General features: G+C 34.8%; 1 protein-coding gene across 2 annotated transcripts in view; it reads right to left on the reverse strand.

Moving 5' to 3' along the window:
• The window catches only part of LRRC9 (leucine rich repeat containing 9), a 145,593-nt gene that overhangs the window by 56,675 nt on the left and 70,694 nt on the right, over positions 1–18,224 (reverse strand). For both annotated transcript variants that reach the window (XM_055289184.1, XM_055289185.1), the window contains exons 18-23: positions 14,487–14,678; positions 13,108–13,233; positions 7,334–7,468; positions 5,630–5,807; positions 2,843–3,063; positions 1,273–1,395 (exon numbers count right to left, since the gene is read on the reverse strand). In XM_055289184.1, coding sequence (XP_055145159.1) covers positions 1,273–1,395; positions 2,843–3,063; positions 5,630–5,807; positions 7,334–7,468; positions 13,108–13,233; positions 14,487–14,678 — 975 coding nt within the window. The remainder of the gene's footprint in view (positions 1–1,272; positions 1,396–2,842; positions 3,064–5,629; positions 5,808–7,333; positions 7,469–13,107; positions 13,234–14,486; positions 14,679–18,224) is intronic.

Consider the following 18,224-nt stretch of genomic DNA (forward strand, 5'->3'; position numbering starts at 1 on the left):
ATCATGGGGGTGGGTTTTTCTTATGCTGTTCTTGCAATAGTGAATGAGTCACATGAGATCTGATGGTTTTATAAAGGGGAGTTCCCTTGCACATGCTCTCTTGCCTGCTGCCATGTAAGACATGACTTTGCTCTTCCTTTGTCTTCCACTATGATTGTGAGGCCTCCTCAGCCATGTGGAACTGTAAGTCCATTAAACCTCTTTCCTTTATAAATTGCCCAGTCTTGGGTATGTCTTTATTAGTAGCATGAGTTCAGACTAATACACTCATTGTCAGTGAGCAGAACATAACTTTTCCTTAGGGGTAAGTGTTTTTTCTACATTTATTTCTATAAGTGCTTTCTCATGTGGCCCTTCAAATGGGGGCACAGAGAGATAGGACAGATAAGATCCTCAACAACATCTTTAGAGTAAATGCAGTACTGGTCTCATAGGACTATCTTAAAAAACATTCTTCAGTGAAAGCTGACAAATAAATAAAGCCCAGTATACAAGGTTCTAGAGAATTTGTTATGTGTTGGAGTGAGAAAGTTTTAGTGACCCATTCTGAGGATGGGCCAGAAAACAGAAGGGCTAGGATTAGTAATCTTCTCTGAGTACCTCAGAATACTAAATGATCATAAACTGTCTTTCAATTTTCTAGAAAATTTGATGTGTTTTCTTTTCCGACAGGAGCTAGGCAACATTATACCGGAAACCTTTTACTCTTTACACATTTGTCATGCATTTACCTTGTTATGTGGAAAACAGAAGCCCTATGAATTTTCTTGTTATAGAATCCAGTATCCAAATGTTGCTTTCACATTCAGTCCTAGGGTCTATGTGTATTTTTCTTTACAGCTTTACTTAGTAATGTTGACATACCACATGTTGGTTCAAATATATTTTTCTTAATTATTAATATTAGCAACTATATTTTCACTGAAAACAGAAAGCTGCTTTTAGGCTTAAGAGGATGGTAAATCTCCAGTGCATAATTTTTCTATCCTGTCCCTTAAAATTGTGTTCTTTACCTTTTAGGCACTGAATTCAGTGGGTTCTACTGTAAGCAGCACAGCCCTCCCCTTCCACCACAATTCTGACAATTAAGAATGGACCAGATGACAAAATTTAAAAACCCAGATCTAAAATAAGCTTTGGAGATCTAGATTTAATAAGTATAGTAAATTTGGCTATCATGCTAGTGATAAAGCAATGTTCAAAATGAGTATGTCGTATGAATATGTGACTGTGCAGCTGAGACCAAATGTTGTGAGTCATAAAACAACTTACAATTGGTATCCCATCCAAAGCTTTCAGTTCTGGAAGATGAAATATTACAAACAACCGGTAGTTTTCTTGATTCCATATAATAATGTTTCCACGCATGTCTAGAATGACCAAGTTGCATAAACCCTAGGTAATAAAATACATATATTTATCTATTTGTATATTTAAAGCACTCTAGTAAGAGGTTAGCCATCCTCAAATTTTAATATTAGAATTATCTATCATTCCATGGGATTTCAGTGCTTTTAAGTACACTTTTTGGTTTTTTTTTTAAAAGACATGGTTTCGCGCTGTTGCTCAGGTTGGAGTGCAGTGGTCTGATCATAGCTCATTGCAACCTCAAACTCCTAGGCTCAAGTGATCCTCCCACCATGGCCTCCCAAAGTGCTGAAATTATAGACATAAGCCACCATGCCCAGCCTCAGTGCACTTTTAAGTGCAAGGGTTACCCTTTCAGACCACTAAGGTATAATTTTGTGCAATATTTCAATGGTCTGTGTTATATAATCAGAATCCCTTTTAGGATACTAGTGCCAAATGTATTATCTATTAATGGTAAGGACTTAGAGGGAACTTTGCTATGTTTAAGACAAATATACTTTGTTTATGGAATAATGGCTGAATAAATGGATATATGTGTCTATATAGATATAACAGGAATAAAAGACACTGCTATTTGAAAAGCGATGAAACTGAAGTGGTTCTACTTTCTGAGAGGGTAGTAGAATTCATCCTAAGGGAAATGTGCTGTTTTATTAGACAAGACACTTTGATATGCCTCTGTTGTGAAGGAAGGGTCTTGGTAGGTATGGAAGGGAGAGGTGAAGACAAGAGGGAGTAAAACTACTGTGTATCATAATGTGAAATGGCTTATTGTGTTGCTGGTGTTGATTAGGTTGCCTGCCTAGCTATAGAAGTAGTAATTATATTGGGGGAACAGAATGGGGAGAAGTCTGAACTAAGAAAAGACAGGAAATGGACACAAGTTTTTGGTAGGAGATAAAGTCCTAGTAATATTGTATCAGCAAAAGGACAGGCCAGTGTAAGACCCATAGTGTTAGATAATGGCCACTGAACTTTAGAAACAATGAAGTCACACTTGACATTTGAAGTAAATTCCTGTTCTGTGCTATAGAAACCCTCTGTTTTGTTCAAATCTTTAGTAAATCCTATTACACAATAGCCTTAAATTAGTGGTTTCTTTGGGGGAATTAAAGAAAGCAAATCTGAACAAAGGTGATCAAGTTTGAACCACTGGTAAGAGAACAGTGAAAGATCATCAAGAATTGTACTGAGAACAGGAAAATGCTAAAGAATAGGTTTGGTTTATCATACTTGAGTATTAAAAAAAAGTTACCCCAGAAGGATAGCAAATGGGGACATTATGTATACACAGATATATTTTTGTATGTATACAAAATTGAATGCAAATACATTTTAATAAACTTGTTATTCTTATCTTTATTTTCTTTCTATTTTCCAAATTCTGTGCAATAAGCATGCATTACTTTCATAATATAAAGAAACAATACATATTGTAAAAAACAAAAAAATTACTACCCCAGATGATTACCTTTAAATTGTACATCTCCTGATTGACAGCAATGTAGTTATTGCTTATGTATAACTCAACGAGAGTAAAAGATTTTTGTAAACCACTCAATGAAGTGATTCTGTTGTTCTCAAGAGAAAGGGAGTGAAGGTGAAGCATGTTATCAAAGGTACGCTGTTCCCAACCAGTGAGAAGATTATTATTTATGCTAAGGCGAGTTAATTTAGTCATCTTGGAAATACCTAGAAAAATAAGCAAATTCAAGAAAAGATTCAGATAACACTAAAGGTTTAATTTAAAAAATAAGTCGCTGGTTATTTTATTGTAATCAGATAGCTAGGTTCAAATGGCTTTAAAGATTCTGTAATACTAACCATCACTGCTTTAAGCCTTTGTTTTGGAAGAATATAATCTTGTGTATAAGCCCCATCTCAAACATTAAATTCAAATTTTGGATTTCTAAGTAGATTTCTTCTTATGAGTTAAGGAAAGGCATTACATGAAAATATTGAATTTCTCTTTCAAATAACCTTAAAATGATGTAATTAATTAAGATTTTCACCATTTTGAAAACAAAAAGCTCTACACAAAGCTCAAAATAATCACCAGCCCTCATTTTTAAATATTAAGGGTAAGGAACCACATTCTGGAAAGTGCATCATTTGTATTAAAATGAACGATTTAGCCTACTTTTACTTTCTTATGCCTAAAAGTACTCTAAGATGGAAGTTTGGAAAATGGGACCAGTCTGACTCTTGCATACATTATGTACTGCAAGCACTTTATAAGTATAGCCAGGATGGTGCAGTTGAAAGACAAGAACTTTGGAATCCTAGTTGGCTTCAAATATACTAGGTTTGTGGTGATACATAAATTGTGTAACCTCTGAGCCTTAATTTCCTCATCCATAAAATGGGCATACTGAAATTTACTTCCAAGGAGTTATGAAATTAAATGGAATAATGTTTGGAAAGTATCAAATAATTATCTGTGCTCCTCTTTCACATCAGTTCCTATTGTGGGACTGTACAATGTTGAAGGTGAATCAATCCAGGGCAAGATAGCATCAAAGCCATCAAAGCAAAAATCATTAAATGGATATGGAACCTACCCATGTCTGAAGAAAAAGGAGAAATTCCTGTTAAAATTTAGAGGGGTAGCTATCTTCTCCACAATATAGGTGTAAGAAAAGTATAGATTGGAAGATTCTTCTATTTAATAGGTTTATGGAAGGAAATGAAAAGGAAATAGGGTTTTTAATTGTATGTGCAAAGCAAAACTAATATCCAGTTGTATGGGAATGGGAGACTGGTGATAGTTCAAGACACAGGTGCCTGAGCTACCCCTAGGTTTACTCTACTGAAATCTACAGAAGAGAGGCCTGTGAATCTGTATCTTCAATAAGTGTCCTAAGTGATTCTCATGATCAAGAAAGTTTTAGAAACATACTGTTAACAGCCATTAAAATGAAATATGTCACAAATGTTATGTATGCTTTCTTAAATATATTTAGTACTTGCTTTTATATATATAATTTTTTGAAATCAAATCTTCTATTTTATGAAAAATGTAGTATATACACATGATAAAAATAATCCAATTCAAAAATGAATAAAATGTAAATTCTCTTTCCCAGCCATGATTTCTAATTCTTAGCTTCCCTCCTTGACAAACACAACCATGTTACCAAAATGCACACACAGAAATATTCTTTATTCCGATAAGTGTGTGTGTGTATACACACATATACATATTTTTCTTTTCAATCAAATAGTGCACACTTGTGGACATATTTTTTAATTTCTAGGAGTTAGTTACTCTTTTGAGTAGACAGAGAGGGAGAATACAAGAAAGTTGGTAGCAAGTCATGGAAAGCTTCTTTCAATTTCTTTCTAATGAAGGTAAGAATAAAATAAAGCTGGGGAGGAGTCAGAAAATACTTGACTTAGTAGTATATATTCTGGGACATGTTCTCTAAACTCATGATTTTTAGCTGTAGATAAGCATAAATCCAAATGAAGTGAAGAATCTAAGAAGCTTGGAAGGGGAAAGGGAGGAAAAGTCTTTTTTATTTTCTCTGGTTCAGAAAAATATGTTTTAATACTGAACTTTAAACAGTCAAATAAAATATATATTGGTATCATTATTATTAAGATATTACTAAAGCTGCTTAATTGGACTTGTATGTGGATCCATGGAAAATGTTACATATAGTATATTTTATTTTCAACCGTTAGTGAGTATAATTTTCATATTTTGTTAAAGTATTCAAATTTCCAAATATAACCTCAATTTTATATTTTCAAAACAGAACTAGTCTGCTTTATCTTTTTCAAAAGCATACCTCATTTATTTGTTTATTCAACTTTATAGACATTAATGACTAACTAGTTGGTTATGCTAGTGTTTAGTAACAGATTATAAACTAGCACAGAGGAGAGGAGCGAGAAGGCACAGGAGGTGAAAGCTTGCTTGGCTCATTATATAAAGTAAAATAGTCACAAATTCCACTAATAGATATGAACTTGTTTTGATTTTTTATTTAACTTTTACTGTTTAATTTGACATAATATTGTATCTATTTATCTTGTACAACATGATGTTTTGAAATATATATACATTGTAGAATGGTCCAATCTAGCTAACTAATAATTGCATTCCCTCACACAGGTATTTAGAATACTCTGCCACAAAACTTGGAACTTTCCTAGAGATCTTCCTCTTCAGAAACTCTGTTCCCAGGGTTATTTTTTGCTTCGTTGTTTAGACATCCATATTTTGAGACTTCAAAGTTCTTAAGTACCTTACCTTCTATCTTTGAGATGAAGTTTCCATCTAATGTGAGCTCTTCCAAGTTAATACAGGATTCCAGACCCTCCATTTTAGTGAGATTATTATTGCTGAATGATGCCCATTTCAAATTTTCCAATTTTTCTAAATTTGTGATTTCAAAAAGATGTTGTCCATCTAAATTTAAGGCAGTTATCTGTAGAATAATTTACATTATATGGTATTTCTAAATCTTATAAGTTCAGTCAATGTTAATAACATTTTAAAAAGCTAATGAAATAATTCAAATGTGATAAGTAGATATCAAAAGAATTCCTTCAGGAACTAAAGATATTGTGAAGCTGTTGGTTTACAGAAAAGTAAAATTTGATGAGATTATAACTCCAAGAAGGATTTATATGGTATTAAGGACACTGCGATGTGCTAGAGTCCCATTGCAGTAATGGACTTGTCCCAGCTGCTGGGAGTGCTTCTGGCAGAGAGTCTTCAGCTGTCAGTCCCTGCAGGGACTGCCTCGCTCGCTGTAGACGGCTGCCAAGGTCACGCTCCTTCCCAGGTTGGCCCTCAGCCAGTGATGGAGGCCTATAAAGGCCTGACCATCTCAGCCCAACTTAGGACAAATGTAAAGGGCCATTCTAACTCCGCTAACTCCGATACTGCCTGTGGGTCAGCCAAGGCTGTCACTGGGCCTTCATTTGCAGCTCAATATCTATATATATCTTGTAATAAAAGTAATGCCAGTAATGTCTCCCATTTTCAAGGAGCAGCTTCACTTAGCCCAGTTTCTATGTTTGGCAAAAGGTATAAGGACACCTAATGTAGCAAGAAGCTGCAAGTGTTCAATAACCTTTTCTCTTATGCTTGGCTGAATTCTGACCAGCTCCCCTACTCCCTTGTCAGGATACCTGACTCTTGCTGTCCGAATTTTGGCTTGATCTCTGGCTCTGAGCCTTTAAAGTTTGCTTTCCTATTCTGATATGTTATCAGAATCTTGCCTATTCTGACATGTTATCAGAATACGGAATTAGAATGGCCCTTTAAATTTGTCCTTCAGTTTTAGTGCACCTTTATCTTAAATTTCCAATTCTGTGGCGAACGCAGTCAAGGCCCAGCCCATCTGACATAGCCACTCATGACTTGACCTCCCTGTTTTTTATTTTTTGGAACATGACAAATGTATTACTTTTTACTAATAGTAACAATGTCTTTCTTATTTTTATTTTTTCCAACTCTGTTGAAGTGTAATTGACAATTTAAAATTGCATATATTAAAGATGTATAACTTGATATAAGCATACATTGTAAATTAAAAACTGCATAATCTCAATTATATATGAACTATAAAATAGTCAAACTCATAGGAGAGAGTAGAATAGTGGTTGCCAGGGGCTGGGGGCAATGGGAAATGGGCAGATATTGGTCAAGAGGTACAAAGTTTCAGTTATGCAAGACGAATACTTTCTAGAGACCCTAATGTACAACACTAAAATTAACGATAACTTTAATGACTAAAGTTAATGACTAAAGTTAACGATATGGTATTGTATACTTGAAATTTGCCAAGAGGGTAGATCTTAATTGTTTCTTCCCTATTTTAATTAATCTCTTCCAGCTTTCTGTCCCTTACCTATCTGTGCCCTCTTTATGATACACAGACCAACACTGACTTAAAAATAGATTTGAATTAAGCTTTATATTAGGTTTAATGGAATTAGCCTTTACCTTCAAGTACCAGTTTCCACTCGGATGTAAATGAGGTCCTAACTTCGAAATCTGCGTCAGAATTTTGGCAGAAGGCCATATACTAAGTATCCGTGGTCTCTCCTCTTTAGTACTAGAATGCCGTAAGAGAGATAACTAACAAAATTTAAAAAATACAATGAGAAAAGGAAACAGTGTACAGAGGTTAGCTGATATATAGTTAAAAGTTATTGTTTCCAGGGAAGATGAGTGGCCCAATAAATAATTTTAAAATGTAACATTTTAAATGTAATTTAAAATAAATAATTTTAAAATGTAACATTTTAAATGTAATTTAAAATAAATAATTTTAAAATGTAACATTTTAAATGTAATTTAAAATAAATAATTTCAAAATGTAACATTTCCTTTGCCTTACATTGTTTTCAATGTCTAGATACATTTTAATTACATTGTTTCTTGTTTTAGCAAATATGGAACCAATATCTTATAAATATCATTACAAGATAACATTTATAAGACTGTAAAATGATTACTATAATATGAACACCCATATAATCCACCCATGAAACCAGCTTAAGAGCTAGAATATTTTGAATAGATTACAAGCGCCCTGTGGGCCCAATCCTGAGCCCTTTTCTCTCCTTCTCTTTAGAAGTGATCATTATCTCAAATGTTTTGTCCACCATTCACTTGCTTTCTTTTTTTTTGTCATTAATAATAACTTTAATAATTTTTGCATAATTCCTTCCTCTGTTTAATAGTCACATGCGTTTATAGCATATTTTAATTAATGTACTTTTTATTTTATATATTTTTTCTTTTTTTTATTATTATACTTTAGGTTTAGGATACATGTGGACAATGTGCAGGTTTGTTACATATGTATCCATGTGCCATGTTGTTTTGCTGCACCCATTAACTCGTCATTTAGCATTAGGTGTATCTCCTAATGCTGTCCCTCCCGCCTCCCCCACCCCACAACAGTCCCTGGAGTGTGATGTTCCCCTTCCTGTGTCCATGAGTTCTCATTGTTCAATTCCCACCTATGAGTGAGAATATGCAGTGTTTGGTTTTTTGTCCTTGCGATAGTTTACTGAGAATGATGTTTTCCAGTTTCATCCATGTCCCTACAAAGGACATGAACTCATCATTTTTTATGGCTGCATAGTATTCCATGGTGTATATGTGCCACATTTTCTTAATCCAGTCTATCGTTGTTGGACATTTGGGTTGGTTCCAACTCTTTGCTATTGTGAATAGTGCCACAATAAACATACGTGTGCATGTGTCTTTATAGCAGCATGATTTATAGTCCTTTGGGTATATACCCAGTAATGGGATGGTTTGGTCAAATGGTATTTCTAGTTCTAGATCCCTGAGGAATCTCCACACTGACTTCCACAATGGTTGAACTAGTTTACAGTCCCACCAACAGTGTAAAAGTGTTCCTGTTTCTCAACATCCTCTCCAGCACCTGTTGTTTCCTGACTTTTTAATGATGGCCATTCTAACTGGTGTGAGATGGTATCTCACTGTGATTTTGATTTGCATTTCTCTGATGGCCAGTGATGATGAGCATTTTTTCATGTGTTTTTTGGCTGCATAAATGTCTTCTTTTGAAAAGTGTCTGTTCATGTCCTTTGCCCACTTTTTGATGGGGTTGTTTGTTTCTTTCTTGTACATTTGTTTGAGTTCATTGTAGATTCTGGATATTAGCCCTTTGTCAGATGAGTAGGTTGTGAAAATTTTCTCCCATTCTGTAGGTTGCCTGTTCACTCTGATGGTAGTTTCTTTTGCTGTGCAGAAGCTCTTTAGTTTAATTAGATCCCATTTGTCAATTTTGGCTTTTGTTGCCATTGCTTTTGGTGTTTTAGACATGAAGTCCTTGCCCATGCCTATGTCCTGAATGGTATTGCCTAGGTTTTCTTGTAGGATTTTAATGGTTTTAGGTCTAACATGTAAGTCTTTAATCCATCTTGAATTAATTTTTGTATAAGGTGTAAGGAAGGGATCCAGTTTCAGCTTTCTACATATGGCTAGCCAGTTTTCCCAGCACCATTTATTAAATAGGGAATCCTTTCCCCATTGCTTGTTTTTGTCAGGTTTGTCAAAGATCAGATAGTTGTAGATATGCGGCATCATTTCTGAGGGCTCTGTTCTGTTCCATTGATCTATGTCTCTGTTGTGGTACCAGTACCATGCTGTTTTGGTTACTGTAGCCTTGTAGTATAGTTTGAAGTCAGGTAGCGTGATGCCTCCAGCTTTGTTCTTTTGGCTTAGGATTGACTTGGCGATGTGGGCTCTTTTTTAGTTCCATATGAACTTTAAAGTAGTTTTTTCCAATTCTGTGAAGAAAGTCATTGGTAGCTTGATGGGGATGGCATTGAATCTATAAATTACCTTGGGCAGTATGGCCATTTTCAAGATATTGATTTTTCCAACCCATGAGCATGGAATGTTCTTCCATTTGTTTGTATCCTCTTTTATTTCATTGAGCAGTGGTTTGTAGTTCTCCTTGAAGAGGTCCTTCACATCCCTTGTAAGTTGGATTCCTAGGCATTTTATTCTCTTTGAAGCAATTGTGAATGGGAGTTCACTCATGATTTGGCTCTCTGTTTGTCTGTGATTGGTGTACAAGAATGCTTGTGATTTTTGTACATCGATTTTATATCCTGAGACTTTGCTGAAGTTGCTAATCAGCTTAAGGAGATTTTGGGCTGAGACGATGGGATTTTCTAGATATACAATCATGTCATCTGCAAACAGGGACAATTTGACTTCCTCTTTTCCTAATTGAATACCCTTTATTTCCTTCTCCTGCCTGATTGCTCTGGCCAGAACTTCCAGCACTATGTTGAATAGGAGTGGTGAGAGAGGGCATCCCTGTCTTGTGCCAGTTTTCAAAGGGAATGCTTCCAGTTTTTGCCCATTCAGTATGATATTGGCTGTGGGTTTGTCATAGATAGCTCTTATTATTTTGAGATATGTCCCATCAGTACCTAATTTATTGAGAGTTTTTAGCATGAAGCGTTGTTGAATTTTGTCAAAGGCCTTTTCTGCATCTATTGAGATAATCATGTGGTTTTTGTCTTTGGTTCTGTTTATATTCACTTGCTTTATTTATAGTCATATGTCTGTGTCCATAAACAATATATCATTTAGTTTTGCACATATTTGAACTTCATGTAAATTGAATAATATGTATGTATTCTTCTTTGACTTGCCTTTTTTGTTCAATATCATATTCATCAGATTCATCTAAACTTCTGTATGTAGCTGTAGTTCATTCATATGTCCTGTGTATAGTATTCCCTTAATGCCTCTCCTGTCAATGAACATTGGGGTTGATTCAGTTTTTGCTATTATGAACACTGTTGTCATGAATATTCTTGTGCATGTTTCCTGGTACATACATGCAAGAGTTTCTTTAGAGTATATGCACCTAAGTAAAGTAAAATTGCTGGATTGTAGAATACACACACACGCACACAAATATACATCAGCTTTACTGAATAATGTCAAATTGTTTCCCAGAGTGGTTGTACCACTTCAGAAAAATTACACTTTTACTTCGTATTCTTGCAACAACTTGGTATTGTCAGACTTTAAAGTTTTTGCTCATCTATAAAACTGGCAAAAATTGGTAGGTCATTGTGTTTTTAATGTTCATTTTCTTGAATACTAATGTGGTGGAGCATCTTTTCCTAAGTTAATTGGCTGTTCTGATTTCCTCTCCAGTGAAGTGTATGTTCAGATCTTCGGCACATATTTCTGTTTGGCTGGTTGTCTTTTTCCTTATATATTCTGGATATATAAAGAATATCTTTCGACAGTTGTGTTTCAAATTTCTTTTCCCAGTATGTAGCTTCTCTTTTCACTTTCTTTGAACAAAGATACGTTAATTTTAATGTAGACATGTCCAATTATTTGTGGTTTATGCTCTTTGTTTCTTGCCTACTAAATTATTCACAAATTCAAGGTCATAATGATAATCTTTCATATTTCCTTCAAAAAAACTTTTGGTTTTGCCTTTTACAATAAAGTCCTTAATGCCTTTTATTGAATAATCTCCCTGATCTGCAAAGGCAGCTCTGTTATTTATAAAGTTTCCACAGTCTATATTAGGTCTTTATTCTGTTCCATTGGTCTATTCGTCTAGTTCTGTGCCATTACCACATTGTCTTAAAGGATTTTAGCAGGATTTGATTTCTTTTTAAAAAACTAATTTTCTTCATTTCAATTTTTATTTTAGATTCAGGGGGTACATGTGCAGGTTTGTTACAAGGATACATTGCGTAATGTTGAGGTTTGGGGTAGGATTGAACCCCTCATCCAGGTAGTGGGCATAGTACCTAATAGGTAATTTTTCAGCCCTGCCCATCTCCCTCCTCCCTGTTGTATTCCCCAATGTGTATTGTCTCCATCTTTATGTCCATGTGTACCCAATGTTTAGCTCCCGCTTATAAGCGAGAACTTGTGGTATTTGGTTTTATGTTTCTGTGTTAATTTGCTTAGGATAAGGGTCTCCAGCTTCATCCATGTTGCTGCGAAGAACATGATTTCATTGTTTTTTATGGCTGCGTAGCATTCCATGGTGTACATTTACCACGTTTTCTTTATCCAGTCCACCACTGATGGGCACCTAGGTTGATTCTGTGATTTCGCTATTGTGAATAGTGCTGCAATGAACATATTAATACATGTGTTGTTTTAGTAGAACAATTAATTTTCTTTTGGTTATAGCCCCAGAAATGGGATTGCTGAGTGGAATGGTAGTTCTATTTTTAGTTCTTTTCTTAGGGTAAATTCCCAGCTCTTCTTTAGGAGTGTTATTTTTTTTTATCAATAAAAAAGCTTCTTTTCAAAATTTTGAATAGATCCAAAATTAAACACTATATTGCTTAAGGAATTAATATTCAGATACTCCACAAAAAAACAGCTAGAAAACTAGAGTAGATATATTTAGGATGTTGAAGCTACTTTGGCTAAAGTACAGCATTCTTTTTTTTTTTTTGAGTCGGAGTCTCGCTCTGTCACCCAGGCTGGAGTGCAGTGGCGCAATCTCGGCTCACTGCAAGCTCCGCCTCCCGGGTTCACGCCATTCTCCTGCCTCAGCCTCTCCGAGTAGCTGGGACTACAGGCGCCCGCCACCACGCCCGGCTAATTTTTTGTGTTTTTAGTAGAGACGGGGTTTCACCGTGGTCTCGATCTCCTGACCTCGTGATCCGCCCGCCTCAGCCTCCCAAAGTGCTGGGATTACAAGCGTGAGCCACCGCGCCCAGCCCAGCATTCTTAATATGGATAACAAAGATATTTCCCCTCCTTCCATGTTAATGGATTTTGTTCTTTTCAGCCAAACAAATATAATGTTAAGTAGATAGATAATTCACCAAACAAATATAATGTTAAGTAGATAGATAATTAAGTAGATAGATAATTCACTAAACGCTTTCTGAAGGCCTCTAAGCTTACCTTATCCTCAGAAAGTTGCTTATTTTCATGTAGGCTCTAGAAAGGGCTCTGGTGAGTTCAGGTGACTGGTAAAAAAGCAGTTACCCTAGAGGTATTTTTGGTGTAATGTTCATGGATAGTCAAGAGAATCCACACAACGATTGGGTATTTAAATGAGATACATTTAAACAGAAAAAAATCAAGTGGTATGATTGCTCTATATTAATTTTTTATTAATAGGCTAAGAGGGACTATAAAATCTTAATGACAGAAAAAGAGTATGTGAAATATTATCTGTATGTTCTAAATAGCACAATGAATAGTAAACAGTAAAATCCAACCTGAGTAATCCTTGTTCCAGCAATAAATTTCATAGCTGCTGTTGCTTCTTCTTCAGAAATGAAGACTCCATTTAAATGGGTAAGAGTCTTTAATCTGCCAATAACACTCAGCCTCAATGTGGCTGGCTTGGGAAAAAAAAAAAAAAAATTTTTATAAACTATTAAATATGTTATGGCATGAAAATGACTGTTTTCATGTCTTTCCATATAATTCAAAATCATACATTTCCTTGTTCATTACATATACCTAAAGAAAAGCTTAATTATTTAAGTAATAGTTGGAATTATATTTAATAATTAATCTGTTTGTTTGAAGGTTGACGATTTTACTCTGATGAGGGAGGGAAATCCCATAAGCTATTGAAAAGTGACTGCGGTGAAAAGTGTTAAAAGAATAACTGTAGTGACGCCTGTTTATCTCGATCAGCAGTAAGCTAGTCATCTCCACGTGTGATTCAATACAGATCTTTAGCCCTTGACAATCCAATTTGGCAACAGAGAGATAGCTGTACTGTGATCATCCAGGAAATATGCTTTGGCAAAAGAAAAATATTCTTCACTTTTACTGAGCAAAAAAGAAGAAATACAACAATATAAACTTAGTAATAGGGTCAATTTAATAGAACCAATTGTGCTTAGTTTCCTTTGTAAAGGCTGAACACAGCCTGATATACATCTTTTAAAGGCAGAGAAAGGAAGATTCTTGACTTTATAATTTTGGGACTTATTTTAAATACTTGAAGATATACCTAAATATAGTCATGGAATATGGAAATTACCTAGCATTAATCTACATATTTTTGTAATGAGAAAAAATAATGTTCATATTTCCTTTTTATAAGAGAACATAAGACTTTATAATGCAGGTTTATGAGGGGAGATGATTTCTGGACTTAAAATAGAAAACAAGTAATGAATAATGCAAAATGCAAAATAAAATTGTAAAACATGTTGCTCAACCACAGATTAGGATATATTATAAATCAAATTATGTTTCTTCCTTAATAGTATGCCCCTCTCACTGTATTATATTGTTCTTGGTTCCTATGCCTCATTAAAACAGAGTTCTGGCACACTGAACTATATAAAATCTCTGGAGGTTTGCAAATGGCAATGACATCAATGACTCAAAGCAATAATGTTCTCAATCTATTAGAGGTTACAAAAAATCTGATATGAAATTATAGTCTTTTCTTATAGTAACATCTGATTCATTTGATCAGTACATTAAATCCAATTTATGAATGACTTCAAGGAAGGAAGTCTAGAAAAACGAAGATAACTTTGCCTATCTCTGTCTATTACTGAATAGTAAAGTTAGTAGGGAAATGGCTCTGAAATAAAAATGTTTGCTTTTTAGTAACATGTCTGTGGCATACCTTTTGCCATGGATTATGTTGAATATCAAGAGTGAGAAGGCTTGTGGTGTGTTTGCATAACATATTTATTTCATCGCCAGATTTCTTCAGTTGATTCCAGCTCAAGTCTAAGTGCTTCAGTTTCATCAGACCTCTAAATCCCTCAAGGGTTATCACATGGTTATGGCTTGCATCCAAATATTCAAGGTTATACTGCAACACATATAAATAAAAGTGATGCTAAGAGAATCATAATTTGTATTTACAAAATAGTTTCTCTGTGGTTCTTTACATACTTTACACACTTCCTGGTAATCCTCACAGGACACATAAACAGTAGTTATGTTGCAATGATGGTATCAACATATGTATTTTTCTAAAGAGCTACAGGTATTTTGTTTTAGTAATTCTCTTTCAATTCATATTTTACCCTTGTAACATAGAGTGGCAATGTCTGTTTTCACAGGAGAGAAGACGTAAAGAAACTGTCAAGATAATTTATCCCCGACAAACAAAATGTACTTTTTAATATATAGGCTTCTGGTTTATACTGTTGAGCCCCATAGCCTGCTTTAAAAAGGTTCATCTTCAGAGTTAGAAACTAAACCTATTAACTCAATAGTAATAATTTGCTTTTTTAAAAAGTACATACTTTTAAATAATAATTTTCTTAAATCATAAAAGTAACACGTTCCTTGTTGGAAATCTGGAAAATATAGTAAATAAATGAAAAGAAGAAATAGAAAACATATATAATCATATTGCTCAGAAAGAACCACTGAAAGCATTGTTTTTTATTATATGCACATATTTTTTTCTTATGTAAAACATATATAATTTTGTATCCTTTTAACGTTTTTTCACATTATTAGTTCTTCTTAAAGATGATTTTTTATGACTGCATGATATCTGAATATATGATCATAATTTTTAAAAACATTTTACTATAGATCTTTATGTTTCTAACTGTTGGCAACACAGCAACAAACATCCATGAGAATTATTCTCTAATTGCAGCTCCAAAATATTTTTCAGAACAGGTTTTTGGAAACAGGATCACTGGTTCTTAGACTTTCTGGATTGTTAAGACTCTTGATAAATACTGCCAAGTAGATTTCAAGGAAGTTTGTACCAACATTTTCTTCCAACAGTGGACTATGAGAATACCCATTTTCTCAAATACTCACTGATCCACCTGCCTTATTTTAATTTACATTATTACTGGTGAAGTCGAACATTTTTCTATGTGTTTATACTGGTCATTTTTAAATTCTTTTTTTGTTTATTGCCTTTCTTGTCTTTGGCTATTTATCTATTCATATCTTCATCTTACTTGTTTGTAAGAAATCTCTAAGACTTTAATTTGTTATGTTTGATTTCTCTACAACTTAATTCAAACAACTCTTTTAATTCAGAATGGAATTAGTCATTCCTTTATAAGGTATAATTCTTATTGTTGGGATAGAACTTCTTATAGTGGTTCAGCTTTCAAGAGTTGAATCAAAACCTAAAAAAATTTCTGAAACTGAACAGAGTTACTGACTTTTTATTATCAGAAGCAAGCATTAGCAAAACAAAACAAAAACTATCGCTTACTACCATCATTTCTTGAACAAAAGGATATTTGGCAGTAAAAAACTATTAAGGCCATAACTTTAGAAAAAAAAAACCTTTAAGTAAAGTGAATTAGGCTTTATGGCCCTTCTGTTTCCAATTTTCATTATAAGCTGGTGAAAACTTGTCCCACATTGTGGCACCTGCCTGTAGACCAGCATTTGGGAACCACACATCATAAAAAAATAACTGTCTTCTGCCTGGGCCCAGTGGCGCACGCCTGTAATCCCAGCACTTTGGGAGGCTGAGGCGGGTGGATCACGGGGTCAAGAAATCGAGACCATCTGGCCAACATGGTGAAACCCCGTCTCTACGAAAAATACAAAAATTAGCTGGGCATCGTGGCGCATACCTGTAGTCCCAGATACTTGGGAGGCTGAGGCAGAAGAATCACTTGAACCCAGGAGGCAGAGGCTGCAGTGAGCCAAGATCATGCCACTGCACTGCAACCTGGCTATAGGGCTACATTCCATCTCAAAAACAAAATAAAATAAAATAAAATATAACACAAAAAAAACCTGTCTTCTTCCACCCCTTGAAAACAGCGGGGGGAATCTTTATTTCTGTATCTTCCGGATATAAAACAGATTCCAGGAACTCATTAAATATTCATGAAACAGTATTTCAGTTTTGCAATAGCATTTTGTTTTAATATTTCTTTTGCTTCAGTTTAAAAATCTCTCTTAAGTTACAGTACAGAACTGTCCAACTTACAAAGATTAAAACTCAAAACACCTCTTAAATTTTCTTGGGATAGTGGTTTATTCCCTAAATGTAGGTTAGCTATCTCTAGACATCAGGAACAACTTAACAACAGATTTCTCATTATATTGAGTATTATTTAAATAAAAAATTAGAATTGTAATTGTTATCTAGATCAAGGTTGCAAATAGCCATTTATCTTTGTCTTTCCCTAGTCAACACTAATTATGGTGGAGCTATTTTCAGAGAAAACATCTCTTTCTATTTCCTTCTCCCAGATATTCTCTTTTCCTGATAGTACTGGTAAGTGAATGACAGACATGCAGCTTATTACATTTCAATTTACCTTATGTGGTTATCTTGTTTAGATTTTGGAAAAATTCCATACAACTATATGGTGTATTTATTTTCTGTGACTTATGAATCCCAGTCCTTCCACTGCATAAAGAAAGCCTTAGTTTAAGTACACTGATACACAAGGCAAGGCCAGGAATGATGAACACTGTAACAACGATACATTTCTTTTCTTTTTTTTTTATTATACTTTAAGTTTTAAGGTACATGTGCACAATGTGCAGGTTTGTTACATATGTATCCATGTGCCATGTTGGTATGCTGCACCCATTAACTCGTCATTTAGCATTAGGTATATCTCCTAATGCTATCCCTCCCCCCTTCCCCCACCCCACAACAGGCCTCGGTGTGTGATGTTCCCCTTCCTGTGTCCATGTATTCTCATTGTTCAATTCCCACATATGAGTGAGAACATGCGGTGTTTGGTTTTTTGTCCTTGTGATAGTTTGCTGAGAATGATGGTTTCCAGCTTCATCGATGTCCCTACAAAGGACATGAACTCATCATTTTTTATGGCTGCATAGTATTCCATGGTGTATATGTGCCACATTTTCTTAATCCAGTCTATCATTGTTGGACATTTGGGTTGGTTCCAAGTCTTTGCTATTGTGAATAGTGCCGCAGTAAACATACGTGTGCATGTGTCTTTATAGCAGCATGATTTATAATCCTTTGGGTATATACCCAGTAAGGGAATTGCTGGGTCAAATGGTATTTCTAGTTCTAGATTCCTGAGGAATCACCACACTGTCTTCCACAATGGTTGAACTAGTTTACAGTCCCACCAACAGTGTAAAAGTTTTCCTGTTTCTCCACATCCTCTCCAGCACCTGTTGTTTCCTGACTTTTTAATGATGGCCATTCTAACTGGTGTGAGATGGCATCTCCTTGTGGTTTTGATTTGCATTTCTCTGATGGCCAGTGATGATGAGCATTTTTTCATGTGTCTTTTGGCTGCATAAATGTTTTCTTTTGAGAAGTGTCTGTTCATATCCTTTGCCCACTTTTTGATGGGGTTGTTTGTTTTTTTCTTGTAAATTTGTTTCTTAATCCTGAGTTCTAGTTTGATTGCACTATGGTCTGAGAGAC

Source organism: Symphalangus syndactylus, chromosome 8, assembly GCF_028878055.3.
Source record: "Symphalangus syndactylus isolate Jambi chromosome 8, NHGRI_mSymSyn1-v2.1_pri, whole genome shotgun sequence".
Classification (NCBI taxonomy): Eukaryota; Metazoa; Chordata; class Mammalia; order Primates; family Hylobatidae; genus Symphalangus; species Symphalangus syndactylus.